The sequence below is a fragment of the Lissotriton vulgaris genome, chromosome 3_1 (genome assembly GCF_964263255.1).
Source record: "Lissotriton vulgaris chromosome 3_1, aLisVul1.2, whole genome shotgun sequence".
NCBI lineage: Eukaryota > Metazoa > Chordata > Amphibia > Caudata > Salamandridae > Lissotriton > Lissotriton vulgaris.
Window position 1 is genome coordinate 1,312,926,282 of NC_141689.1, and position 27,445 is coordinate 1,312,953,726.

The 27,445-nt window shown below is 47.4% G+C and overlaps 1 protein-coding gene across 4 annotated transcripts in view; it reads left to right on the forward strand.

The window, feature by feature from the left end:
• The window catches only part of SEPTIN11 (septin 11), a 964,023-nt gene that overhangs the window by 252,781 nt on the left and 683,797 nt on the right, over positions 1-27,445 (forward strand). For all 4 annotated transcript variants that reach the window (XM_086961789.1, XM_086961791.1, XM_086961790.1 and 1 more), the window contains exon 2: positions 8,103-8,223. In XM_086961789.1, coding sequence (XP_086817915.1) covers positions 8,103-8,223 — 121 coding nt within the window. The remainder of the gene's footprint in view (positions 1-8,102; positions 8,224-27,445) is intronic.

Below are 27,445 nucleotides of genomic sequence, written 5' to 3' on the forward strand. Positions count from 1 at the left end.
CACATTTGAAAAAGTTAAAAGTATTGGCATTGTAAATGACAAAGCTATTAATTTTGCTATTTTCAAGACCAACACATAAAAAAAATTGTCATTTACAAAGCCAATAGCTCCAACTTTTCTAATGCGAGACCTATTGCATTTCCAATGCTTGTTTATCGGGCCACATTCGCGTACAAATGTTGTTTTCCTACAGTTCTACCCTGTCTCTGGTGCCAGCTGGTCTCTGTGTCGACTCTGTAAGCTGAGCCGAACTCTGCTCGCCGGGAGGAGGCGCGAAAGGGGTTTTGATGAGCTGTCGCTTTTTATGTATCTGGCTCATCCAGTGCTCCCTCTTAAATTATATTGACGGTGCAATGTCGGTGGTTAACAAAACGCACAGATCAATACAGCTGTTTAGAGCGATCAGGAGAGAGATGTTTAAAACTTTTCTCCAGAAGATGTTCTTTGAACTGCTTCAAGTTGGATTCTTAGGGGGTTTTGAAAGCGAATTGGAACTCAGCCTTGTTACATTTCATGCCGCTCCCCACAGCACTAATTGGTTCTTTGAGTGCTGCCCTAGTGGAACTGGTTATATCGGGGCTGTGGTCCCTCTCCGCCCTCCTTAGTCACCTGTATCTGATTCTTTAACGGCTCCAACCTCCATAGCACACTGTGTCCTGAGTTTACTCATTCAGTGCGGTTATATTGATGACCCTGTTGCCACAAATACATTTCTAGGGAGAACTTGCCTTGCGGATGAGTGCCACATCACTTGGTCTTGATGGTCCCCCTCTGTCTCGTCCCCGTCCCAACAAACTAGTTGGCTCGCTTCTTTCAGGGGTGCATCCCCGCTGCGTGAGCGCTCTTTACAGGACGGAAACATATTAGCTCAGACCAGGCATGAAAAGGCCGAACACAAGAAAGCCAACCCTTCCCGCCAGCCCCCGGGATGTCCCTCATCCATTTCGAAAGTCCCCACCTATGCATGCCCTCCCTATACATTCATCTATGCCATGCAGCCCGCACTGATCCCCGCTGAATGAACGCATGCACCACATACATACATACATCCACCCCTAACATGCCCTCCCCATCACACAGCCACAGCTCGACCCCACCACACATAGCCACAGCCCCCTCATCTGGAACGGCGTTAACTTTTCACCCCCCTCCCCCCGATCCCCCACCCTCCTTCCATCCCCCCAACGCCGGCATTGGACTGGCCTTCGTAGTGTGTTGGGGTATACCAGCGTGGGGCACTATACACTTCTTGAGAACTGTGTTCTGCTGTACAGCGCATAGACGCACGTAGTGCCCCACCACAGGTACCAACAACCAGGAAAACAAGCATTTGCAATGCAATAGGTGTCGCATTATTAAAGTTTGAGCTATTGGCATTGCTAAATAATGCAACACCAATAGCTTTTGTTGCAGTTGGTGTTGCAATATTTAGCAATAATGAAAGGTGGTGTGGCACACCCTAGTTTTGAGAGAATGTTGTAACACAAGTATTCGTAGGAGACAAATTCAATGGTTTCAAGGCGCCGCAGGGGTCGTCTCTTCTGGCTGGGTAGAGACGCGAAGAATTGTAGACAAGTAACAGGGGAGAGTGGGGGCTTCCCACCCTAAACCCTGTGGTGCTCCAAATGAGGTGGCTACCTCAAAATTGTTCAACAGTAATAAAGTTCAATCAATGTGAAAAGTTCATCAAAGTAAATCTTTAATCCATGGAAGTCATATATTGGTCAACATATAGACTTAGGTATCAACATTGCGGTGGTTCAGTTTAGTTCAGCAAATATCTTTCAGGGAGACCATTATCCCTATGCATTTCGGGATTTACATCCCTTCATCAGGGGAATGAGGATCTGTGGGGGAAATAAACACTGGTATAAGGAGGTGGACTTTGCCTATCCCATTCTCAAAGAGGTAAATGAAACGGTTAAAAAATGGAGATAAATGCTTGCCGTGATAGGAAAGGAATACTCGAAATAAGTGATTGTGCCAAAAAAGAATAGAAAAGGAAAAGACTCCCAAGTCCGGTAGCTAACCACCATGATATTGAACATATAATGTGCGCGCTTAAAAACGACTTTGGTGGAGTGTTGTGGAAAGAACGAGACATTGGCCCCATCACCAAAAGCGGGACACCCGTTTAAAGTGCAGTCGAACGGTTACAGTGATCATTAAATGTGCTGTGCGTCTTACCCCAAGCGCTCGTCGGCAGCGTGGTGTGCTGTAACTCTCGGTAAAGAAAACCCGGTGCTCACGGTCGGGCAGAGATCGCGTTCAAAATGTCATCGGACACAAAAGACGGACCAGGGTTTAACTAGTGGATATGGAAGACGGACACCCGTGTTAGGGTGAAGATAGATGTAACCCATGTCCTCAGAGTAAAGAGTGGAGTCCCGAGGGATCAAAGTGGTGTATAAGCATGTCATACCGGCGGGAACAATACTGAATTTAATGATAGTGGGCAACATTATAAATTAACTGATGAGGAAACATAAACATAGATACAAAAAAAGTGTCGGCCATCTTGGATCGGGGAAAATCAACAAATAGCAGTGAATGACTGTAAAAACCCGTTGGGCTTGAGAGTAGACTAATTAAAATACACAAGTATTAATCAACTGTAATGTACTGTAAATCAAAACATTCAAGGAAAACAGGTGAAAGGGAACATGAAGAAGGAAGTCTGGTATGATGTGTTGAAAATCAAAACATTTCAGGAGATGAAGTGGAAGGAAACATAAAAACAGAACAAAGGTCTGGTGTACAAAATATAGGAAAGCCCGTGGGCTTTCCTATATTTGCTTTTTTCCAACGGGTTTTTACAGTCATTCACTGCTATTTGTTGATTTTCCCCGATCCAAGATGGCCGACACTTTTTTTGTATCTATGTTTGTTTCCTCATCAGTTAATTTATAATGTTGCCCACTATCATTAAATTCAGTATTGTTCCCTCCGGTATGACATGCTTATACACCACTTTGATCCCTCGGGACTCCACTCTTTACTCTGAGGACATGGGTTACATCTATCTTCACCCTAACACGGGTGTCCGTCTTCCATATCCACTAGTTAAACCCTGGTCCGTCTTTTGTGTCCGATGACATTTTGAACGCGATCTCTGCCCGACCGTGAGCACCGGGTTTTCTTTACCGAGAGTTTAGGGTGGGAAGCCCCCACTCTCCCCTGTTACTAATATTTAGCAATGCCAATAGCTCAAACTTAATTAACCCGAGACCTATTGCATTGCAAATGCTTGTTAGACACTTGCTGTCAGATCCCATTCTAGGAGCCACAGGACAAAGAGGAGGTATGATGCCCCAATCTTGGTGGTTGAGTTTGTTTACCACTCGTGGCCTGGGGTCTGCCCTACTGTGGTTCTGCTAACAGTGCCAACTACAAATCTTTCCACACTTGACTCTCAGAGTAGCAAGGGCGTGCAGTCTCCGTCTTCTTAAGGAGAAATCAACAGTCAACCAACAAACACATTTTCAATGAAACTGCAATTAGGATCATAAACTAAGTAGCAATAGGCAGTGAGGCACTACACCTCCTTCTTCCTGCTGGTGTGGGATCTTCTCTTACTTCCGCTATGGCCGTGACTCCATAGCGATAGTCCCAGACACACAATGGGTTTTAGGCAAAGATTATGCACTGTTGCAAATAACTTAATTTCTTTACCAGGCAATTTGTGCAGTTTCAGTTTAATGTCTCTTTACCCCTTTCTTGGCAAAAAGTCTCAGTGAGCATGTCAGACTCACATGAACACATGTTATTGTCTAGTCCCTGGTGAGGGTTGGGGCTCGTGACTTACCTGCCAGGTTCTGTAACAGTTTGGGTGGCACAGTGGGAGCAGACTGGCTCCCTCCTGCATGGCATCAGTTTGTTTCAGATGTAGATTGGACTGGCAGCCTTGTTTGGAATGATGGTCACAAAGGACGTTGGAGGGGTCAGACCTGTGCAGTGATGCCTATCCTCAGCAGCAGCAGTTCTCCTGGCTGGCTATGGCAGTGTCTTGGATTGGAAGATGTTGTCTACAAGCCAGTTTTCTTGTGATGGTATCCTTTAGCAGAAGCAGCCTCTGAAGTCATTGAGCTTCTCACTTGTGCATAGACATGGTCATTTCTTCAGTGTCAACAGCAGCAGCAGCACCAGTCTTGCCGCCTGCAACGATATACCAGGCAACACAAGCAGATGTTCAGGTAATGCCTCATGCTGCTTACACTGGCCACATCAGAGTGACTGAGGAGACACTTCCAAGACATGTCACTACTGGCTTTGTGCTTTAAGGAAGTTCACTTTTTCTGGGTGCTCTTCGTGCCTGGAAGTAGCTGGACATATGAACAGTCTCTCCTCCTACAGTGCCAGGCATAGTCCTTCCTTCTCTCAGCAGGGAGGCAGTCTTCTAGGTACTTCAGGCTGACTCTTTTCTTCTCCATCAGACACTGCAGACTCCAGGTGATGTTCCCTCCCCTCTGGGAGATTGGCTGTCAGTCATGTGCCCTGGTTTCAATACAGCTGATCAAGTATTCCGGGGAGCACTACTTCTTGGACTGAAGCAACGTGGGGTTGTTTGGATCACTTTCATACACATTTTCCATGCAGGGATGTGGATCCACTGTCTAAGGCTTTAGAACCAGTTTGGGTCGGATTCTTATCCTGCTCTCCAGACACAGCTTTTGTTTAAAATGATGTCTATCAAAGCAGGTAACAATGAAACTGGCAACAAACAGGAGTACCCAAAACAAGGGCACAATGAAGTGTGAGTTCTCTGCACCTGGATGTCATCGCCCTTCCGGAAGCAGTAATCAGGGACAAACAAAAGAGTGGACCTTGCCTAGAAATCTTTTCACCTTGATCAACAGAAGCTGCAGTTCCACCTCTCACCCCTACCATCCACGAAATAGCAGTGCTCAGGAAGAACTAATCCACAGTCCTTTGCTAACAAGGACTTCATGGAATTTCTAAAGGTATCCCTGCTTCCATCCTCCTCACTTCAGTGAATAGAGTTCCAGTCACAGGCATGCTGGCCTTACACTTCCACTTTCTGGGGAAGTCAGCCAGTGAAAAATAACTTTATTTGGTTTTCACAAACCATAAAGCATATAAAACACGTTTCATTTAAAAAACTTTTCAGTTCTTAAAATTCCACTTAGTTCCTTTGTGGCACCAAGCCTTCAGTCTTCGCCCACATTTATAAGTAAGCTTTCTACCGCTATCATAAATTTTGTCCCCCTGCATATTAAAATGTTTGATGCGGCACCCAGCCAACTTGTCGCCGCATGTCTGCAGGTGCGGATATTTAAATCATTAAAAACTGTTCTCAGCAGCTTCCTTCTTTCTGATTTCACAGTTTCACAGACACACAGCAAGTGGCTCAGAGTTTTCATGTGATAGCCACATAAACGCCATGCCTTTGTTTGATGCTTGTTTTTCCAGGTGGGTGCCAAGTCTAATGAACAAAGATCTCCAAATCTGTATGCCATGAATCTCCTTTTTAAGGACAATCGGAAATGAGCTGCTAGATAGGGTTGTGGTCTTAGCCGTGTGTAAGAATTTATTATGACCCATGCGTGGCGGCGTCTTAGTAATCCCCTTTTATCCTCCACGAAGGATAATGCTTTTGCTTTGTTATTGCAAGCTTTTTTAAATGTGGACTTTTCCATCTTGCTGTTCCAAAGTCCATTGATCGCTAATTCATCCAGTGCTAACCGCAGTTGGTCCCCCCACGTATTTGGGGTACTTTGCTCCATTTGTTGTTTTATTTCCAACCAGCATAAGTTGTTCAAAGTTCCCAACTCTGCTGCTCTGAGTTTCCAGCATAGATTTACCATGGTTGCCTTCCTTTGGAATTCCTGGTTCTGTAATCCGAATTCCAAACAAATTCGTGCTGGCGAGGAACCTTTAAAAAGGTTGAATACCGTTATATAAACCTTGGTTTGTAATTTGTTTAAGAGGTTACTTTCTTGTCCATGCCAAGTTTCCAGACCGTAGGACAAGGTTGGTAGCACTTGGGCTGCCATGATTTTTAGAAGATGCCCGTGTGAAGGGCTTTCCAGTTTCTTGGATAGTTGTTTGTAGGCAAATATTAAGGATTGAGCTTTTGCTGTGATCTCCTTTTTCTGCTCCATCGTTGACAGATTTCTTGCCATTTTAATGCCCAAGTATTTATAAACTCTTGTTTCCTCTATTTGACAGTTCTTTGCGTACCATTTATAGTTTCCTTGTCTTGGGCCCGCTAATCTTACCACCTTGGTTTTGGATTTATTCAATTCCTAACCTTGAGCATCCAGGTAGACTATTAGTTTGTTTATTGTCCTTTGCAGCCCTATCGGAGTTTGACTTACCAGGACAATAGCATCTGCATACTGTAAGTATTGAACCGGCTCCTTTGCCAAATTCGGTGGGTGTCCATTTATTTGTTCTAAGTGACTGTTCAAGTCTGCTAAGTATAAATTAAATAAGCATGGTGAAAGGACGCAGCCCTGTTTTAGTCCGTTTGTTATATTTATTTTTGAAGAGACTCTTTGTCCGTCCCCAAGTTTAACAGTGGCCCATGTTTCACAGTATAGTGATTGTATTGCATTTATCAGTGGCTGTGGCAATCCCCATACTTTTAGTTTCTTCCACAAACGGTCCAGCGGCACTCTATCGAATGCAGCTTTTAAGTCAATGTAGCAAGCCACTAATACTCCCTTTTTCCTTTCAGCTTTTTCCGTAAGAATTGTTAAGGCACTTTCTGGGGAAGCTGTCCTCGCTCTCCAATCCTTCGCCATGCTAATCTAGGGGCATCCGTAATGGATTCCCAATGGCCCCAGTATTCAGACTCTCACAGCGTCCAACTACCATACATGTGTTACACATGTACTGCATATAGACACATGGCATTGACACTGAAAGTCACTGCAATGTTGTAGGTTCCACATAACAATAGGACATTACATAAGAGGGATCAGTCACCCTCACTGGCACAGAACAAAAGGTCTGGTCATACTATACATTCTCAAAACATTGTACACCAATGCTTTATGTGACATACCCATGCCAAAGACAGTAGTCCATTGCCTGATATGATGGCATGCTTGGTGTGGCCACCAGGTCACAGGGCATTTCCTAGACCTCCCATTGTTGGGGGCAGGCTTAGGTATGTGCGGACATGCTAGAGTAGCGTAACACTAGGGCCAAAATAAGTCAGGCTGCCTATTTCATACGCAGTCGGACACGCAGGGCAGGAGTAGACATCGGATCACCCTGCAGGGACAGTCCCATCCCAATACTTGCCAAACCACCATTATCCAAACTTGCATAGCATGAACACAATATTGAGGTAGTGATGGAAAATATCTTCCAGGCGGCCAGAGATTAACACTCTTTTCTCGGAAGAGCTATCCTCTCAAACAAATATGGTCCTTGCAGCACTTGATTTTAGTTCCCTTTTAATGTATTCAAAACCTAGCAGACAAGTGGTCCCTCTCATTGACAGTGGGCGAAATATTCTCCTGGGTTTTGGATTTCCCCTGCCATGTACAAATGCATACATCATACAGTCCAGTGCCTACACCTGGACATGCTTCCATAGGCAAAAAATTGAGTCCATAGCCCTGCATGGTTGAAAGAAAGCCATGGATGTTTTAGTCAAAGAGGGACGCTGCTGTGGAAGGTTTCACCTCAGTCATAGGAGGTAAGAAATATCCTGCCCAACATAAACTCTCACACCTTCCCGAATGGCGTTTGAATACAGCCGAATTAGAATTATTCCATAAATGTATGCTTTAACAACCAGTTGGTTTCCACTGTTAATCGTGTTTCGACTATGGTGAAGCCCTAGTAAATGGCAGAACTGTGTTCATGCATAGCTTAAGTGGTTTACTCCCAAATAGCTTGTCCTTGCAATCTGTTGTCATTCTTTGTGGGCGTATGCTACGAGGTATAAAATGTTCAACAGTCAACGAATTTAAACTATTGGTCAGCATATCTTTTCATCTGTTTTATAAAACACATTACATAATAAAGGACTCACATGCACATGATGAAAAGTATTGCGACATTAATCCAAACTTAAAGACGAATGAAGTTCTTTTAGATCGTAAACAATGTTCTCCTCTTTACAGACTCCAAACACAGACGTTCGAAATTTGGGCCTGTCTGGTCATGTCGGTTTCGACAGTCTTCCGGATCAACTGGTCAACAAATCAATTTCACAAGGCTTCTGTTTCAACATTCTGTGTGTTGGTAAGTGAGATTAATGCATTTTGCTTATATGTATTAGGTATTTTATTAACAATATGACACATCTGGGTACCTGGATTTGAATAGTTTCAGAGCAGCAGCAAAATACCCACCATGAAGAAGCTATAGCAGTGCCTATTAATGGAATATTAATGGAATGAAGGATATTTTTTGTGATCCCTGTTGCAACAGCCTATTGTGTCTTTTTACTTTTTATGTACCTGTCTATGCTTATCTTTTTGTTCAATCAACCCTATGTACAGGGCTCTGATACCCTTTGGTCATGTGCGCACTTTATAAAACACTCTAAATAAAAAGAAAATGTGAGTGCTAAGTCAATATTATGTCCTTTGATGGCCAAGTCAGTCTGAGGAGGTTGGCTTGTTCTGTGCTGAGCTTTTCGATTAATTGAAGCAGCTCATTGTGCTCAAATATGAACTGCCTTTAAACAGGGATTAACATTCACATTCTTCTGTGATAAAGATGAAATTAACTGCGATTTATGACCGGTCTGCATGGAAGGTCCTGGTCCGCTCTCTCAGTTGTTCCTATCGATCGCAGTCGAAGTCGTCGTCGGGTAAGTCCTACAGGCACAAAAAGGCCAAGAAGTTGAAGCGTTCTTCAAGTCAACGGATGAGGAGCAGGCTCAATGCGATAAATCTAGGCCCCACTGCTAAACTCCACCCATGGAGCCTGAATCTGGATTCGCTCTTCGCCTACCTGAATTTCCTGGAGCCATGCATCTCATATTTGGGTGACCAGACCCCTCTGGGCCCCAGGTTTTCAGAAAGTATCTTGACTGGGTTTCTGCTGATTGGTTTGAGCCAGTCCTTGGATCTGAACCATCCCTCGTTTCGAATCCACGACTTCACTGGGGCCCGGTCCAGTAGCACCATTCCCGGTGCCACCGACACCCAATATAGAGCCAAATTGGTGTCGCTCCACACCGGCTCACACCACAACGAGACCATGCGGATCAGAGACAGTACTCCTTTCTTTGCTATGCCCTCTGGTGAGTTAGACTTCGGTGGGTCTGAGGATCCCTATGGCTACCTTGATCTCCTTGAATAACCTTTGGCCTAAGATAACTGGTATAAAGACCTCGCTGATGCCAGTGATGTGGACACCTTACCAGATACTGTACTGACCTCTCCTCCTAGTTTGGCTATGAAGTAAGGTTCCTCCTTTGCTATGGTTGTGCGGAGGGCGGCTGGAGTCCTCAGCCTCACTCTCCCCTCAGTAGAAGGTGAGACCAATGTCTTGATGGAGTGCTTTAACCGAGGGTGTTCCACACTCAATACCTCCTACTCTTTAACAAGCCCTCTCTGATGTCCTGCTGGGGTGTGAGCAAAGCCCTGGAGGACCCTCCTATGCACAGGATTATTACACGTCACCACTATCCATGTCCTGGGGACCCAGCTTTCCTCACCCAGCATCCCACCCCAGAGAGCCTGATGGTGCAGGCCTCTACCTCCAATGTGAATCCTGGCACTTTCCTTTGCACTCTACTGGATAGGGAATCCAAGATGCTGGATACCTTCAGGAAGAGGATTTTCTCTTCCACCGGCCTTGAACTGCAGTTGGTGAACACTGCATGTCTCTTGGGCCAATACAGCTACGTGGTGTGAGACTCCATTGCAAAAGTGCTGCCCATATTCTTGGAGGAGGCCCGAGCCACCCTTACCCAGGTTATTGTCAGTCAGTCATTCCACTTTATTCAATTAATTACAATCATAAAACTACAAAAAACAGACAACAGACATAGACAATATTGCAAAACATTAGGCATAATGTTTAAAATACATAGAAAAAATTACAGTTCATTTGGGCATATTGTTTGTAAGCAGTATCACAAAATAAAACATCTAAGTTGCCAACATTTTTAAAAATTACAACAATCCTTAAAATCTTAATTAGGCAATAATCATCCTCAAATTTCTTTTTTTCTTTAGCCTCACTGTAGCTACGAGAAAAGATGCAATATTAAAAATATCACCTTGGTTACACAATGACTGTAAAAAAACTAGCGCTGGTCTAACCTGAGAAAAAACCCTTCCTCTCAGGCTAGGAACTAGATATCTTGTGCGAATATTAGAATAGAAGTCACAGAACATGATAAAATGTAAAGTATCCTGGGAGGAGAAATAATTATTGCATTGGCAAGGTTCTGCATCATCAGGATTACACCATCACTGGTAATCCCCCAATGTGAAGTGAATCAAATTAAAGCAGAGCCTAGTTAGGAGCCAGCGATGGTATGGCTTGTTTACCATCGACAGGTAAGGTTCCATATTAATAGTTGTTTTTAACAAGGAAAGAGGCCTAACTTGCATAGCTCCTGCTCTTCTCGCCCCAGCATCAAAAAATTCTTAAAATTCAATTTTACCCATGTCACATCCTCCTTCTGGATCTTGTCAGGGTCCTCATAAAGTTCTGGCCGTCCTATTTTGAATAACATATTTTTAACGTAGGACAGCCACTTAATTTTAGAAGATTTATCTAACTTAACGCAGTCCCGTATAATCATATGATTCAGGGTTAAATCAGGGTTCAGCCAAGTTTTGAGCCAACAAAGCAACGGAGCTGTACTCAAAATGTTAGTAATGTAGCCTAGCCCTAATTTTTGATGTATAGCATACAATGGGGTGAATTGTGGTACAGACAGAAGACTCCTTAAGAATTTATTTTCAACTATCTGAATCCCAGCCTGATCTTTGTATCCCCATATAGAGGATCCTTAGACCGCTATGGCCAAAGACTTTGAATGGCCTCTATTGGTCCAGCCCCCAAACGCTGTGCAAACCCTAAAAGAGATAGAGAGGATCGTGTAACTGCGTTCTTTTTTTACTTTTTGTTGCAAGACCCAAGATGACCTATCATCAAAAAGAACCCCCAGGTAAGTGAAAGAGAACACAGAGGAAAATTCCACTCCATTACAATAGAAGGATTTAGTTTTTCTGGTTCTGTGACCCGCTGTCATAGTGTGTGACTTTCCAATATTTACAATCCAGTCCAGAGAGTGCATATACGCCCCAAAGGCTTCTAAAAGCCGCTGAAGGCCTACCACAGTGCGGGCTAAAAGTACAGCGTCGTCCGCTTATAGGAGGACAGGGATTAGACATTCTCCCACACGCAGAATATCCAGTGCTGCTTCCACAAGTGATTTATCCAGATCGTTAATGTAAAGAGTAAGAAGCAGGGGTGCCAAAAAGCATCCCTGCCGGACGCCCCTACCCGATTTAAAAGACCTAGTACAATCACCAGCCTGAGATATACTAACCGAAGCTGTAAGATCTTGATGAAGATTAGCTAAAAAATAGACTAGACAAGGGTCAAGTCTTTTTTCCAACAAAATATTCCATAGCTTTGACCTGTTAACCAGGTCAAATGCAGAGGATAGATACATAAATGCCATTGTAAGAATGTCCGAGTGGTCGTTACAATGAGTCACTGGACATTGGGGGTATTAGTTTGGAGCGTATTTATTGGGAACGTTTGTTCTTTTTTGGTTAAGGACAACTCTCTTTCTGAATTTACAGTTCATGAAAAGACAACTATGTACAAGAACAGGTGATGCGTCGGACGCTTTCCGGTATGGCTGGTCTGCTCATGGGATACCGTCTTCCTGGCGTTGGTCTGTTCCCCGTGGCTCCCCCCGGAAGGAAAAAAGAAAAAAAAGGGTCGGGATTAGCCAAACTGCTCTTCTCCTGAAAATGCTACGTGCTACTGTCACCATAGATAGTGGGGATACAAGGGAAGGTAGGGAGTGTGTGGGAAGGAGGCCGGCGTGAATCACCCAGTTATCACCCCCACCACCCCCACTGGAAGGCACTCCTTAATGGTACTTGCCTTGGGCCACGGCCCGTCCACAGGGCCGTGGCGTCCGGACCCGGGGCGTTTTCTCCCTTCCTGGGACTGCCGGGCGTGAGCGCCTTGTACAATCTTGGGGTGTACTCCCACGGGTTCTGGTCCTCACCTCCTCCAGGACTGCTGGGCTCCTCCAGACGCTGCTTCCTGCCGTGACTGCTGGGCTCCTCCAGACGCTGTTTCCTGCCGGGACTGCTGGGCTCCTCCGGTCGCTGCTCCTCTCCTGCACTGCTGGGCTCCTCCGGACGCTGCTCCTTGTCTTGACTGCTGGGCTCCTCCAGACGCTGCTTCCTGCCGGGACTGCTGGGCTCTTCCGGTCCCTGCTCCTCTCCTGAACTGCTGGGCTCCTCCGGTCTCTGCTCCTCTCCTGAACTGCTGGGCTCCTCGTCTTCCTCCGGGCACCATGGAATCGCTTCCTGAAGACGCCGCCGGGACTCTGTGTGTGCCGTGTTTTTATTGTCCTTCCTCGATTTCCCCGCCAGCATGATCCCGCGAACAACTAGACCCGCAGCTACTTCCGGGCGGTCTTGGGTGTCTCCGCCCGACAGGCTCCACTTCCGGTCTTCAACCGCGGTGGACTCCCCGTCCTTACCACAGCCATCCTCAGACAACCCTCTTTAGCCATGGTATATTTACCTATTAGTAAGTACAGATTCAGGCACTGATCCATAGTGCCCCTCCCACTTCTAAATCCATATTGCAGGTTGGACAAGATCCCCTCTCATTTTCCCAATCTGTAATTTTAGTTAAAATTACCTTTCCTAAAATTTTCACAGAGGAATCAATAAGGGAAATCGGTCTGTAACACCGAGGATCCCCTCTCTGTCCCTTTTTAAAAATAGGTATAATAATTGATTTTGACCAAGATGCCGGAAACCCTGCTGTACCCTCAGCACTAAAAACATTAGCAAGGATTTTTGCCCAGAATTGAGGATTACTTTTATATAGGTCTGCAGGAACGCAGACTGGGCCCGGTGCTTTGTTACTGGCCGTATCTCTTATGGCTTTCTCAATTTCCCCCTCTTTAAACTCGATTAGGGCACTGGCTTGATGAAATGAAGACCAAGGGATGCAATCTGATGCCCCCTTGGACTCATAAGCACCTCAAAATGGGAACGTCACTGGGCCTCTCTAATGTTACATACCTGAGCCTCATTATCCTCACCACTAAAAAAGGGTTATTGATAATATACCCAAATCTAGTGCTGTCCTTTATCACCTCCACAGATATTTGGAGTGCCACGCCTCATCCTTGATCTCTTTTTTCCGGCTGTGAAGTACTATCTTATACTCCTTCCTCAGCCTGGCTATCAATTCCCTATCACATGGTTGTTTTTATCAAGGCTAAGACTAAGGAGCGGTGGGCATGTGAACATTTCTCGTCAAACCATCTTGGGCCACATGTGAATCTCGGTTTAGTGTTTATGGTTAGGTCGCGGGCTATCTGACTACAAATGCCCTCAAAGGCTCTGAGGACCGCATCCTTAGTACTTAAAGGGTCGGTGCAAGTTGTGATATTATCTATTCATTTCTCACGCAGACCCTTAAAGAAGGTATCTGGGGTTACTTTAGCCCATCCAAGCCTCCTCCAGTGGTCACATGTTACCACCCTACTTGGAACCCAATTCCTACCTCCTTTGCCCAAAATGCCACAGGAGTTGTCCAAAATTAAAGTGACAGGGTTATGATCGCTAAAAACCGATTCCCGAGCATTATAAAAGATAACCTTGTTCAGTAGCATAGGGGACATAAAAATATAATCTATAATGGTGTTTCTTGCCTTAGATTTAAATGCGGGACACCGATCTTGGGGGTTAGCAAAACTGGGTTCAAAGAGATCGGCATCAGTCAAAAGGGACTCAAGGTGGTCGCCACGTGCAGAGTGTTCGAAGTGTGGAATCATAGCATAATTGAAACCAAGCGGGTCATCAATTGAACAATACGAATCACACAAATGAGTATTAAAATCGCCCATTAATAAAACATAATATGCAGTGGATTGCTTTAACTTATATTCATTTAAAAAATAATTCAAAGTACTTAAGTGCTGATTCACATATTCACACTCCCCCGAGTAATAGAGGTTCACTAGTAATAGCTTTGGATAGTTTTGCTACTAAACTCCAATATCCTACAGTGGGGAGAATCTATCTCTAGCCTTTTTACAAAGCCCCTTAAATCCAGAGAAATGGAAAACATGAGGCCACCTTTTGCTCTGCCCGCTAGGGCCAGACATGCAGATAAAAAATGGGAACTAAAGCCATCCAGCCAAAAGTTATCCCCCCTGTCCTAGGTCTCCTGGAGGGCAATAATATCATATGTTTTTATATAGGATAGCCAGTTGGGGTTGTCTCTTTTAGATCCTAGACCCGCGATATTCCAGCTCAAAATTCTACAATTATGGGTATTATCACCAGCATGTTCATCCCTATGCAAATCAATAGGACATGGGTCAGAGTTACAGTCCACACTACCCATGTTAATACCCTCAAATGTAATAGGACTTGCTACCATTAAACTTAAGGCCAACTGGGTACTTGAATCAAACTCAGGAGAAGCATCAGATTGGATAATAGGTTTCTTTATCACTGATACAGCTACTGGTGGCAGTCAATCGCAGGCATCTAAACCAGACAAAGACTATTAGCTAGTTCAAGGTCAGAAGATCTGCCTATGGGGTATACTTCGACCTCCCCCCTAAGCAAGGAAAACTGACTGGGTCTATTAAAAAACCCTATAGGTCGGAGGGAAATTCCCGCATGATGGTACCCTTGCTTCCAGCTCCCTAGATGCTCTAGTGAGAGTCTGACAACATGCTCATGATTGAAGTTGGCAATTACACAATCACCCCCCCCCCCCAATCCTTCGTGGAGTGTCCAACCCGCGATGCACGTCTTGCCATTATCATTTGATTGCAAATGTCCCAGCCCCGAACCCCGACTACCTTCAGTTGTACGGTGAGCCAAAGCATTGTTTTGGCCATTAGCTGATCAGCGGATTCTAACTGCCCAGCATGTAGAGTAGGTGCATTCCTCAAGACCACTACCAGAGGAGCGGCGGCCGGTGGGAGGTGAACTGCTCTAAGACCATTTTTGACTGCGCAATGGACCAGACCATTTTGGAATCTCGGCCAGACTGCACACAAACCAAAGTTGATTGATTAACTGCGCCATAGTTAGAACAATTTTGTATAATATTGCTTGCTGGTCTAGCCAGGGGTCTGTTTCCCTCCTCCCTTGGGGTACTCAGTTTTAACTGAGAAAATTCACTAGAGATGTTCCCTTTCTCACCCACATAGCCACCCGAAGCTACCAACCCCACAACAGGATCTGTGCCTAGCCCGCCAATTCTGCTAGAAGATGAAGGCCTATATTTGGATATAGGGGGAGGGGATTTTGGAATTAGAGGGTTACACAGTACATTCAATGGAATTTCAGTCGGCAGACCAATTCTAGTCAAAGAGTCTTCAATGGTACGAAGATTAGGCACAACAAACAATTAAAAATCAATCAATCTTTCTTCAATTCGTGTTAACCTATCGAGGATAGGGGAAAGAGATGACGCAATTAAAGCCCCCATTTTGACCCATAAAACCTCAAAAGCTTCAAGGGGAACACCCAGCGGGTCAGAGTTCAAAGTAACAGGGATAGATGTAGCGGGCTGTGGCTCTGTTGTCAATGGGGATGTCATAGTCACTGTCCTGCCATTCTTATTTGTCGTCTGCAATTTTGCACTTTTCTGCCCTTGCGGTCCTCCTCCCCTCTTCCTCTTTATTGGTGGCTCCAGAATTGGAACCATAGTTTCCTTAATTTGAGTTTTAGATTTGGGCACAGACCTTTTAGCCATACGTGGTAAAGTGCCTCCAGATGTACCTTCTCGGACCAGATCATCAGGAGGGGGGCTATTTGGAACCTCCGCTATTGCAGAGGAATCCAGCGGGACGTGCGAGATCTGATTAGCACCTCCAGCTAAACCATAAGAATCGATACCTGCGGCTAAACAAAGTTCAGGTGTACGAGCTGATGTCAGACCGCTTGGTTTGAAGATCGTTTGGTTTACAAAATATCCAAGGATAGACGCGCTCAGTCAATGCGATGTCATGGGCTAAAACAGAGCTAGCCTTGATTGAGAATTGGTCCAAAGTCCCTGCCACGCTTTCCCCAGATGGTGCAGTTCTGCTCTTTCCCTTGCGGGTATTCATTTCAAGCTCGGTACGGTGACAACAGGAAGCCCAAGATGTTAGTATCCAGAGGAAAGAGCAAAAGGCAAAATGAGACTAACCTGGGGAACCGCTATGTTCAGAGGGGGGGCCCAGCCCGGCCTCATCCAGTCTCTAACGGGCTCAAATGGGCACGCCCGGCGCGCGTCCCGCGAAGCGGGAGCAGCGAGCAGTTAAGTAGTAATCAGGCAGGCTCAGGTGCGCCAGTAACCGGTGGGCTCCCTGGGGCTTGCAGTCCGTTTAACACAGCGTCCTCCTCGCTCCTTGCTTGCGATGCGGCTCCTAAACCAGTTACCAGACCCACCTCCAGGGAGTTATTGCTTTGGAATCTGTTCTAAAGTAAAGACTCTGTGGCTAGAAGTCTCTATCAGATGCGCAAGTTACTTTCCTTTGGCAACGTCTTATTTGGTAGCGATGCTAGCTAGCCATAGATTCCGTACTGACCCTGCCATCCTCCTTGTTCTGTCCACTGACCTTCGCCTCCTAACAGGGTCCATGTAGGTCAATAGAATCTTCACACTGGTCATCAAGTTCTGCCGTGGCTCCATGCTTCTGGTGCGGAAAAAGTAACAGCTTTGTAAAAGCTCTGGGACGGCACCTAGATAGGCACTATTCACGTCATACCTGTTGTGGATGACGCCGAAACTGAGCTGTCCAACTTCACCTACCTGGTGGGCAGGTGTAGGAGAGTAGGGTCTGCAATCCTATGATCACCCCAGATTTTTGCTTTTTGCTTCACTGGTTTACGACTTTCCCTGGATGTGGGCCTGCTAATCAGACCCACAGCCTAGCTGTTCTCTCTCTAAATTGACACGTGTACCTTAGGTGCATTTACCAATTGGTACTGGGCCACCTTATCAGTCCCTGTACCCAGGGCATAGGTGTACCCAGGGCCTACCAGGGGCTGCAGCATGTATTATGCCACCCCTGGCTGGCCATCTAAATCTGACACAACTGGCTGCACGACAGCTGGGGCAAGAGGGTGTAATCACCCTTTGCTTAGATATAGTATTCCTATATCTAACCCTAAAATGGACACATGTATTCCTATCAGTCTCTCCTATGGCAGGCCTTATCAATCCTGAAGGCAGAGTGCTTGGAATTATGTGAGATGGTGCTCTGGCATGAGCTGAGCCCGTTTGCAGCTTGCTGAACCAAGTCCTAATAGCTGTTCCATGATAACGCATACCATATACTCTTAAGTGCATTATAATCCTCGCGGTTATTTGCCAACTTTGGTATTGCTTTATCAAAACATGTCGAGTAAGGTGTCATACGAATTGGAATACTAACCCCTCGCCAATTCTGGCGACGGGGTTAGCATTCCACCCTTCTAGAGGGACACGACATGTATGTAACTGTGAACCCCGGTTAAAGTTAACTCGAGCCTCAACATCACAAAATGGATGCTGCCACCACAGACACAAGTCTGACCTCCTGCTGCTGGGAGTCCTTCCAGCGAGGAGAGCCTGGACAAAGGGTTTCCTGTCAGGGGCGGGGCTAGCACCGTCCCAGACAGGGTTTTGTGTATCCCAGGTAGGCAGGGCTTTACAGGAAGGTGACTGCAAGTGGCACCCCGGTGCTCACTGTGCATATGCCGGCTTGAACCAGTTCCAGGGGCACACCAGCCCCTGAGCTGGGGAAAGTCCGGACAAGGGAGAGGGGTGTAACCACCCCCCCCCCCCTGGTCCCACCCATGGGCAGGACCTAGTCGCGTACCAGCCCCTTTCTTTAGAATAAAGGTAGGAGCGGGGACCCTTCCAAATTAGATCATCTTTGAATCCTGAAACTACTTTCTACGAAAGGAACTCTCGACTTCTTCTCAAGATTTCTCCCTTGTGGCTAAGGAGTAGCCACCCTGCACCCGCAGGCACCATCCAAGCATCGCGGTTTGCTGTACGTCCATCCTCCGGATCAAGACTGCCCAGCTCGACGAGACCCGGCTTCCCTGGCACCTCTGACCTCTACCTGCATCATCAGCCCAGCTGAGATTCGTGGGTGCGACGAGACCTCGAGGGACCGGCCATCTTCAAAACTGCACGACGCTTGCCCAGCACGACCGCCGAGGGATCCTCGAGTGAGTGCTTTGGGGTTTGAGAAGCCCCAACCCTGAGCAGCTCCAGCACCGAAGTCCAGCCTCCCAGCATCCACGAGATCTGCGTGGGGCCCTTCTGCTCTTTGCTGCTCACCGCGTTGTCCGGCTACTTGCCTGCTGGCTTGTGGCCCTCTTGACGACGAACCACGACACTTCCATCACTGGTCTGGTTGCTCCAGACTGGCCCTTGCTCCCCTCCAACAGAGGAGCACCCCGGACCCTCCTGGTCCACTCCAGACGCCATCTTGAGTCCACCGCGTCGGCTTGCATTTGCCAAGGGTTGTTGCCCCAATCCTGGGTCCAGCATCGCCGACAGCAGATACCTTCGTGGGACAGCTCGCACCTCCATCCTGGTCGCCGACAACGCCTCCTGGTCCGAGAGACTGCAGAGCCCAGCGTCGCCCACTCACCTGGTCGAGGTGACTTCATCCAGTGCCATCTTGGTGCCCATCTAATCACTGGCTAGTGATTCAGAACTTGGTCCCCTCTGCTTACAGGTATCCTTCTTCACCGATCCAGGCTTGGATCACATCGAACTTCATCACTGGTCGCCTGCCAGCAACTTCTTCTTTCAGGCTCCATAGACTGCAACGAGGATTCCCGACGTCTTTTGAACCCTATGCAGCCGCAGCCCCTGGGCTAGGTAACTTGAGTATTTCGGTGCTCCAACATAGGTTAACTGTCTAAGTGTCCAGATCCTTTTTCGTTTTCAGCCTATCTAGTCGGATTCGTCCGATAACACTAACTTTACTAAATCTAGCATCCATAGACTTTGTCCCGCATCCCGCGTGAGAGTGCACACTCTGCACCCGATCCCCCTAGGCCTCCTGCTCCTAACCTGAAGGTTCAGTAGTGTAGTCCTAGCGATCCTAAAGCCTCTGGATCTTGTTACTTACCTGCTAGTATTTCGCATTCCACTTTTGTAGTATATGGTTTTTCGTGCCCCTCGGGCATTTGCGTAAATTGTGCAACTTAAAGTATTTTCTTAAGAGTTTTGTTATGTGCTTAGCTCCCTGACTCATAAAGAGTTCAGGGTAGACTTGTTATAAATAAATATCTGTTTATTTTCATAACAACTTGTGTGGTGTCCTTTCACTTGGTGTTCAAGGGGTATATGTGATGGTATAACAGCTGGCTTAACACGCCCTCTAGAGTTTACCCTAAAGACTGCTCTTGTCCATGCTACTAGGATAGCTGGTCTATAAGGTTGACTTACAACCAATCATCAATAAGGGTTGTTTGGAATGATACACAGTGATCACTAGAATAGTGAGCACTACATATCAGGCCAACTTCTCAAATTGGTGAGCAGCGGTTGGGATTTGAGCTTGCTGTTGTTTTACCACACGTATCCTAAGAATATCATTTGAAAGATCACATAAGTACCAAGGTACATATAACTTAGCTTAGAATACTCTGAGTTCTACTGAACCAGCTGTTGTAGTTCAACAGGGCCTAGCACACCCTGACTACAACTCTTAGCAAGGGATCAGTAGGCAAACAAATAGTGTAGGTAAGTGCACCACTTACACCTCACTAGAAAAGCATGTCAGACAAAGGAGGGAACTCAGAGGCCCCCCTTGTGTCAGTTGACCCTCCACAGGTCATATCAAGATATGCAGCTCTTAGCTTCCAGGAGATGAGACAGATATGTACCTCCAGGAAGCTAAAACAGGGTTCTAACCCTACCATCCCATTCCTGATTGGTCTCTTAGAGACTTATGATGCCAGGAGGGCTTCTAACACAGGCCCTCCTAATCCAGATGGGAGCATGCCCCCCTTAGAGGGAACCATTGGTGACCCTGGCCTTAACCTCCTTTCAGCAGAAGGTGAAGAGGAGGAAGAGGAAGATGAGTTATCAGGGGATGAGGCAGACAAGGGACAGGTAGAAGTCAGTAGACTCACCAGGTCCAACTTAAGGAGGCATGAGAATGGACTTGGGGGACCCCCAGGCCCACTCTCAGGCAGGCTTAACATTGGGAATGGACAAGTTAGGTCTCTATCCAGAGGCTCTAACAGATCCATTCGTACCAATGGCTCTCAGGCCTCTTCTCACAGAGGGATGACATCCCCTCAGAGGAGAGAGCATGAAGCAAAGATGAGGGAGGTCAATCTGAGGATTGAAAGGGAAGAACTTGCCCTGGCCAAAGAGAGACTTGCCTTTGCTAGAGAGCAGAAATTGAGTGGGGCAGACCCCACTGGTGGCAGCATTTTACCTAGAGAAAAAGACAGGAGTTTAGACACTAGACACCTGAGTAAGATAGTGCCCCCCTTTAAACAAGGGGATGACATCCACAAATGGATGACTGCTTTGGAGAGGGCCTGCACTGTCCAGTGCGTCCCCCAGAGTCAGTGGGCAGCTATCTTGTGGCTCTCCTTTGAAGGCAAAGGTAGAGATAAGCTCCTCACTACTAGAGCTGCGGATGCTAACAATTACCAAGTCCTGAAGAATACACTGATTGATGGGTTTGGCTTAACAACTGAGCAGTACAGGTTGCTGTTCAGGGACACCCAGAAAATTCAGTCTCAGGATTGGGCTGACTTTGTTGATTGTGCCACTAAGGCTTTGGAAGGCTGGTTGCTGGGTAGTAAGGTTACTGATTACACAGGGTTGTACAATCTGATCATGAGGGAACAGACTTTAAATAACTGTCAGAACCAGTTGCTGCATCAGCACCTTGTTGACTCAGATCTGACCTCTCCCCAAGAATTGGGAAAGAAGGCAGACAGATGGGTCAGAACAAGGGTCAAGCAGAACCAGACTCAGAACCAGGGTGGTCAGAAGAAAGCAGACCAAAAGGGTAATAACAAGAGTGAACAAAATGACCAGAAGTCTTCAACAGGTCCCCAACAACCCAAAGAGGGTGGGGGTCAGGCTTCCCAGAAGAAAAAGAAGACTCAAGAAGGCCAGTCAAAAAGGTGGTGCCAATACTGTAAAAGTAAAACTCACTGGTGTAGTGAGTGCACCAAGAAAGGAGGGCAAACTCCTACCACTACAGCCCCTAAGGCACCTGCACCCCCTAGTACAGTCAGTAGCGGTAGTGCACCTCCCAAGGGATTAGTTGGGTTAACCTTGGGATCTGAGGGGTATGACAACCTAGTTGGCACACTCACTCAGGCTGTCCTTGTCTGTACAGGGGATGTGGATATATCCCCTGATGTAAGTCCCAATACTTTGGGAAAATACAGGCAGACACCTTTTATTAATGGAAAAATGGCTCAGGCCTGCAGGGACACTTGTGCCAGTGTCACAATGGTGACACCTAACTTTGTGGACCCTGGACAGATCATGCTAGGTACAGACTACCTAGTGACCAATGCCAGCAATGTCACTACCCACCATAGTATGGCAATTGTTGATTTCTCCTGGGGAGGGGTAAGTGGCCAAAAGAAAGTTGTGGTTAGTTCAGACCTCCCAGTTGAATGTTTGTTGGGCAATGATTTGGAAACATCCCTATGGTCAGAAGTGGAGCAGAGGACTCACATGGAAATGTTAGGCTTGCCAGCACATGTCCTTGCTGTGACTAGGTCACAGGCCAGAAGATGCCCCACTGAACAGGTGCTGGATCCTGGAACAATGGACTAGACACCTTCCAAGAGAAAGAGCAGTAGGGTTAAGGCATTGCCTTCCCCCTTGCCCCAGGTTGTGGATCAAGTCTCAGAGGAGGCTGACCTCAAAGAGCTGGGGGAAACTGAGCCTAAAGAACTTGAACCTGATCAGGTTGAGTTTCTGGGTTCAGGGGGACCTTCCAGAGAAGACCTGGGGAAAGCACAGTTAGACTGCCCTTCACTTGAACCCCTCATACAGCAGGCTGCTGCTGAGGCTGCAGGGAACGCCACAGGCGCCCACAGGGTATACTGGGATGATGGACTCCTATACTCTGAGGCAAGAGACCCCAAACCTGGTGCAACCAGGAGGCTGGTCATCCCCTTGTCTCAGAGGGGTTTCCTTCTCACCTTGGCCCATGAGATTCCCCTTGCAGGACACTTAGGCCAGAATAAGACTTGGGACAGGCTTGTCTCACACTTTCACTGGCCTCACATGAATGAAGATACCAAGGAGTTTTGACGCTCCTGTGTCACTTGCCAAGCCAGTGGTAAGTCAGGTGGCACAACAAAGGCCCCCCTTATACCACTACCTGTGGTGGGGGTACCCTTTGAAAGAGTGGGGATTGACATTGTTGGTCCAATGGAACCCCAGACAGCATCAGGGCACAAGTTTATACTGGTGGTGGTGGACCATGCCACCAGGTATCCTGAAGCTATTCCCCTTAGGACCACTACAGCACCTGTTGTGGCAAGAGCCCTAGTTGGAGTGTTCTCCAGAGTGGGCTTCCCTAAGGAGGTTGTCTCTGACAGAGGTGCAAACCTCATGTCAGGATATCTGACTGCTATGTGGAAGGAATGTGGTGTCAACTACAAGTTCACCACACCCTATCATCCACAGTGCAATGGGCTTGTTGAAAGGTTCAACAGGACCCTAAAAGGGATGATTCATGGACTACCTGAAAAGCTCAGGCGTAGATGGGATGTCCTGATACCCTGCCTTTTGTTTGCTTACAGAGAAGTCCCACAGAAGAGGGTTGGCTACAGCCCTTTTGAACTTCTGTATGGGCATCCTGTAAGAGGACCCCTTTGTTTGGTGAAGGAAGGATGGGAGAGACCTCTCAAAAAGCCTGCAACCAACATTGTGGACTATGTACTTGGTCTCTGCTCCAGGATGGCTGAGTATATGGAAAAGGCTTCTAAAAACCTTGAGGCTAGCCAAGAACTCCAAAAAGCTTGGCATGACCAAAAGGCTGTCCTGGCTGTGTACAAGCCTGGACAGAAGGTGTGGGTGTTGGAGCCAGTGGCCCCAGCAGCACTCAAAGACAAATGGTCTGGGCCCCACACAATCATTGAGCAAAAGGGAGAGGTCACCTACCTGGTGGACCTTGGAACTCCCAGGAGCCCCCTCAGGGTGCTCCATGTAAACAGGCTCAAAGCATATGTCGACAGGAAGGACATGAGCTTGCTCATGGCCACAGATGAGGGACAGGAGGAGGAGAGTGACCCTCTCCCAGACCTGCTCACTCAGAACCCTGATGATGGGTCAGTGGATGGTGTTGTCTTTTGTGGCAGCCTCTCTGAACATCAACAAAAGGATTGCAAACAAGTTCTTCAATCCTTTAGACATATGTTCTCTCTGACACCCAGTCAGACCAATTGGTGTACCCATGAGGTTGACACTGGGGACAGTCTGCAAGTTAAGAGTAAAATCTACAGACAGCCTGATCATGTCAGAGACTGCATCAAGACAGAAGTGCAGAAAATGTTGGAGTTGGGAGTCATTGATCTCTCAGATAGCCCTTGGGCTAGTCCAGTAGTTCTAGTGCCAAAGCCTCACACCCAGGGTGGTAAGAAAGAGATGAGGTTTTGCGTAGACTACAGAGGTCTCAATGCAGTCACTAAGACTGATGCCCACCCAATACCAAGGGCAGATGAACTGATAGATAGATTGGCTTCTGCCAACTACTTAAGTACATTTGACCTGACAGCTGGGTATTGGCAAATCAGGTTAGCTGAGGAAGCCAAGCCCAAGACAGTATTTTCTACCCCTGGTGGGCATTATCAGTTTGTCGTAATGCCCTTTGGTTTGAAAAATGCACCTGCCACCTTCCAAAGGCTGGTGAATCAAGTTCTCACTGGGCTGGATGACTTCTGTGCAGCATATCTTGATGATATAGCTGTCTTTAGTTCCACCTGGGAGGATCACCTGGTCCACCTGAGGAAAGTGTTAGAGGCACTGCAGAAAGCAGGTCTCACTATCAAGGCCACAAAGTGCCAGATAGGGCAGACACAGGTTGTATACCTGGGCCACCTTGTAGGTGGAGGCCAGGTTCAGCCACTGGAGAGCAAGATACAGTCCATCAAGGACTGGGCTCCTCCAACCACCCAGACTCAGGTTCGAGCTTTCTTGGGCCTGACTGGTTATTACAGGAAATTTGTCAGAAATTATGGATCAATTGTGACTCCACTTAATGACCTGACAAGTAAAAAGATGCCAAAGAAAGTTCAGTGGACAGCAGGCTGTCAAAAAGCATTCGATGACCTAAAGCAGGCCATGTGCACAGCACCTATCCTAAAGAGTCCAGACTACTCCAAACCATTCATTGTCCAAACAGATGCTTCTGAGTTGGGTGTGGGAGCTGTTCTATCTCAGCTGAATTTTGATGGTCATGACCAGCCCATTGCTTTTATTAGCAGAAGGCTGACCCCCAGAGAGAAGAATTGGTCAGCTATTGAGAGGGAGGCCTTTGCTGTGGTTTGGGCCCTGAAGAAACTGAGGCCATACTTGTTTGGCACTCATTTCAAGATTCAGACCGACCATAAGCCCCTCTTGTGGCTAAATCAGATGAAGGGTGAAAACCCCAAACTACTTGGGTGGTCCATTTCCCTACAGGGGATGGATTTTACAGTGGAGCATAGACCTGGCACTGATCATGGCAATGCAGATGGGCTCTCCAGGTATTTCCACTTAGAGCAAGAAGACTCACCTGGTCAAGGTTAGTTTATTGTCCCAAAGTTTGGGGGGGTCATGTAGGAGAGTAGGGTCTGCAATCCTATGATCACCCCAGATTTTTGCTTTTTGCTTCACTGGTTTACGACTTTCCCTGGCTGTGGGCCTGCTAATCAGACCCACAGCCTAGCTGTTCTCTCTCTAAATTGACACGTGTACCTTAGGTGCATTTACCAATTGGTACTGGGCCACCTTATCAGTCCCTGTACCCAGGGCATAGGTGTACCCAGGGCCTACCAGGGGCTGCAGCATGTATTATGCCACCCCTGGCTGGCCATCTAAATCTGACACAACTGGCTGCACGACAGCTGGGGCAAGAGGGTGTAATCACCCTTTGCTTAGATATAGTATTCCTATATCTAACCCTAAAATGGACACATGTATTCCTATCAGTCACTCCTATGGCAGGCCTTATCAATCCTGAAGGCAGAGTGCTTGGAATTATGTGAGATGGTGCTCTGGCATGGGCTGAGCCCGTTTGCAGCTTGCGGAACCAAGTCCTAATAGCTGTTCCATGATAACGCATACCATATACTCTTAAGTGCATTATAATCCTCGCAGTTATTTGCCAACTTTGGTATTGCTTTATCAAAACATGTCGAGTAAGGTGTCATACGAATTGGAATACTAACCCCTCGCCAATTCTGGCGACGGGGTTAGCATTCCACCCTTCTAGAGGGACACGACATGTATGTAACTGTGAACCCCGGTTAAAGTTAACTCGAGCCTCAGCATCACAAAATGGATGCTGCCACCACAGACACAAGTCTGACCTCCTGCTGCTGGGAGTCCTTCCAGCGAGGAGAGCCTGGACAAAGGGTTTCCTGTCAGGGGCGGTGCTAGCACCGTCCCAGACAGGATTTTGTGTATCCCAGGTAGGCAGGGCTTTACAGGAAGGTGACTGCAAGTGGCACCCCGGTGCTCACTGTGCATATGCCGGCTTGAACCAGTTCCAGGGGCACACCAGCCCCTGAGCTGGGGAAAGTCCGGACTATGGAGAGGGGTGTAACCACCCCCCCCCCCGGTCCCACCCATGGGCAGGACCTAGTCGCGTACCAGCCCCTTTCTTTAGAATAAAGGTAGGAGCGGGGACCCTTCCAAATTAGATCATCTTTGAATCCTGAAACTACTTTCTACGAAAGGAACTCTCGACTTCTTCTCAAGATTTCTCCCTTGTGGCTAAGGAGTAGCCACCCTGCACCCGCAGGCACCATCCAAGCATCGCGGTTTGCTGTACGTCCATCCTCCGGATCAAGACTGCCCAGCTCGACGAGACCCGGCTTCCCTGACACCTCTGACCTCTACCTGCATCATCAGCCCAGCTGAGATTCTTGGGTGCGACGAGACCTCGAGGGACCGGCCATCTTCAAAACTGCACGACGCTTGCCCAGCACAACCGCCGAGGGATCCTCGAGTGAGTGCTTTGGGGTTTGAGAAGCCCCAACCCTGAGCAGCTCCAGCACCGAAGTCCAGCCTCCCAGCATCCACGAGATCTGCGTGGAGCCCTTCTGCTCTTTGCTGCTCACCGCGTTGTCCGGCTACTTGCCTGCTGGCTTGTGGCCCTCTTGACGACGAACCACGACACTTCCATTGCTGGTCTGGTTGCTCCAGACTGGCCCTTGCTCCCCTCCAACAGAGGAGCACCCCGGACCGTCCTGGTCCACTCCAGACGCCATCTTCAGTCCACCGCGTGGGCTTGCATTTGCCAAGGGTTGTTGCCCCAATCCTGGGTCCAGCATCGCCGACAGCAGATACCTTCGTGGGACAGCTCGCACCTCCATCCTGGTCGCCGACAACGCCTCCTGGTCCGAGAGACTGCAGAGCCCAGCGTCGCCCACTCACCTGGTCGAGGTGACTTCATCCGGTGCCATCCTGGTGCCCATCTAATCACTGGCTAGTGATTCAGAACTTGGTTCCCTCTGCTTACAGGTATCCTTCTTCACCGATCCAGGCTTGGATCACATCGATCTTCATCACTGGTCGCCTGCCAGCAACTTCTTCTTTCAGGCTCCATAGACTGTAACGAGGATTCCCGACGTCTTTTGAACCCTATGCAGCCGCAGCCCCTGGGCTAGTTAACTTGAGTATTTCGGTGCTCCAACATAGCTTAACTGTCTAAGTGTCCAGATCCTTTTTCGTTTTCAGCCTATCTAGTCGGATTCGTCCGATAACACTAACTTTACTAAATCTAGCATCCATAGACTTTGTCCCGCATCCCGCGTGAGAGTGCACACTCTGCACCCGATCCCCCTAGGCCTCCTGCTCCTAACCTGAAGGTTCAGTAGTGTAGTCCTAGCGATCCTAAAGCCTCTGGATCTTGTTACTTACCTGCTAGTATTTCGCATTCCACTTTTGTAGTATATGGTTTTTCGTGCCCCTCGGGCATTTGCGTAAATTGTGCAACTTAAAGTATTTTCTTAAGAGTTTTGTTATGTGCTTAGCTCCCTGACTCATAAAGAGTTCAGGGTAGACTTGTTATAAATAA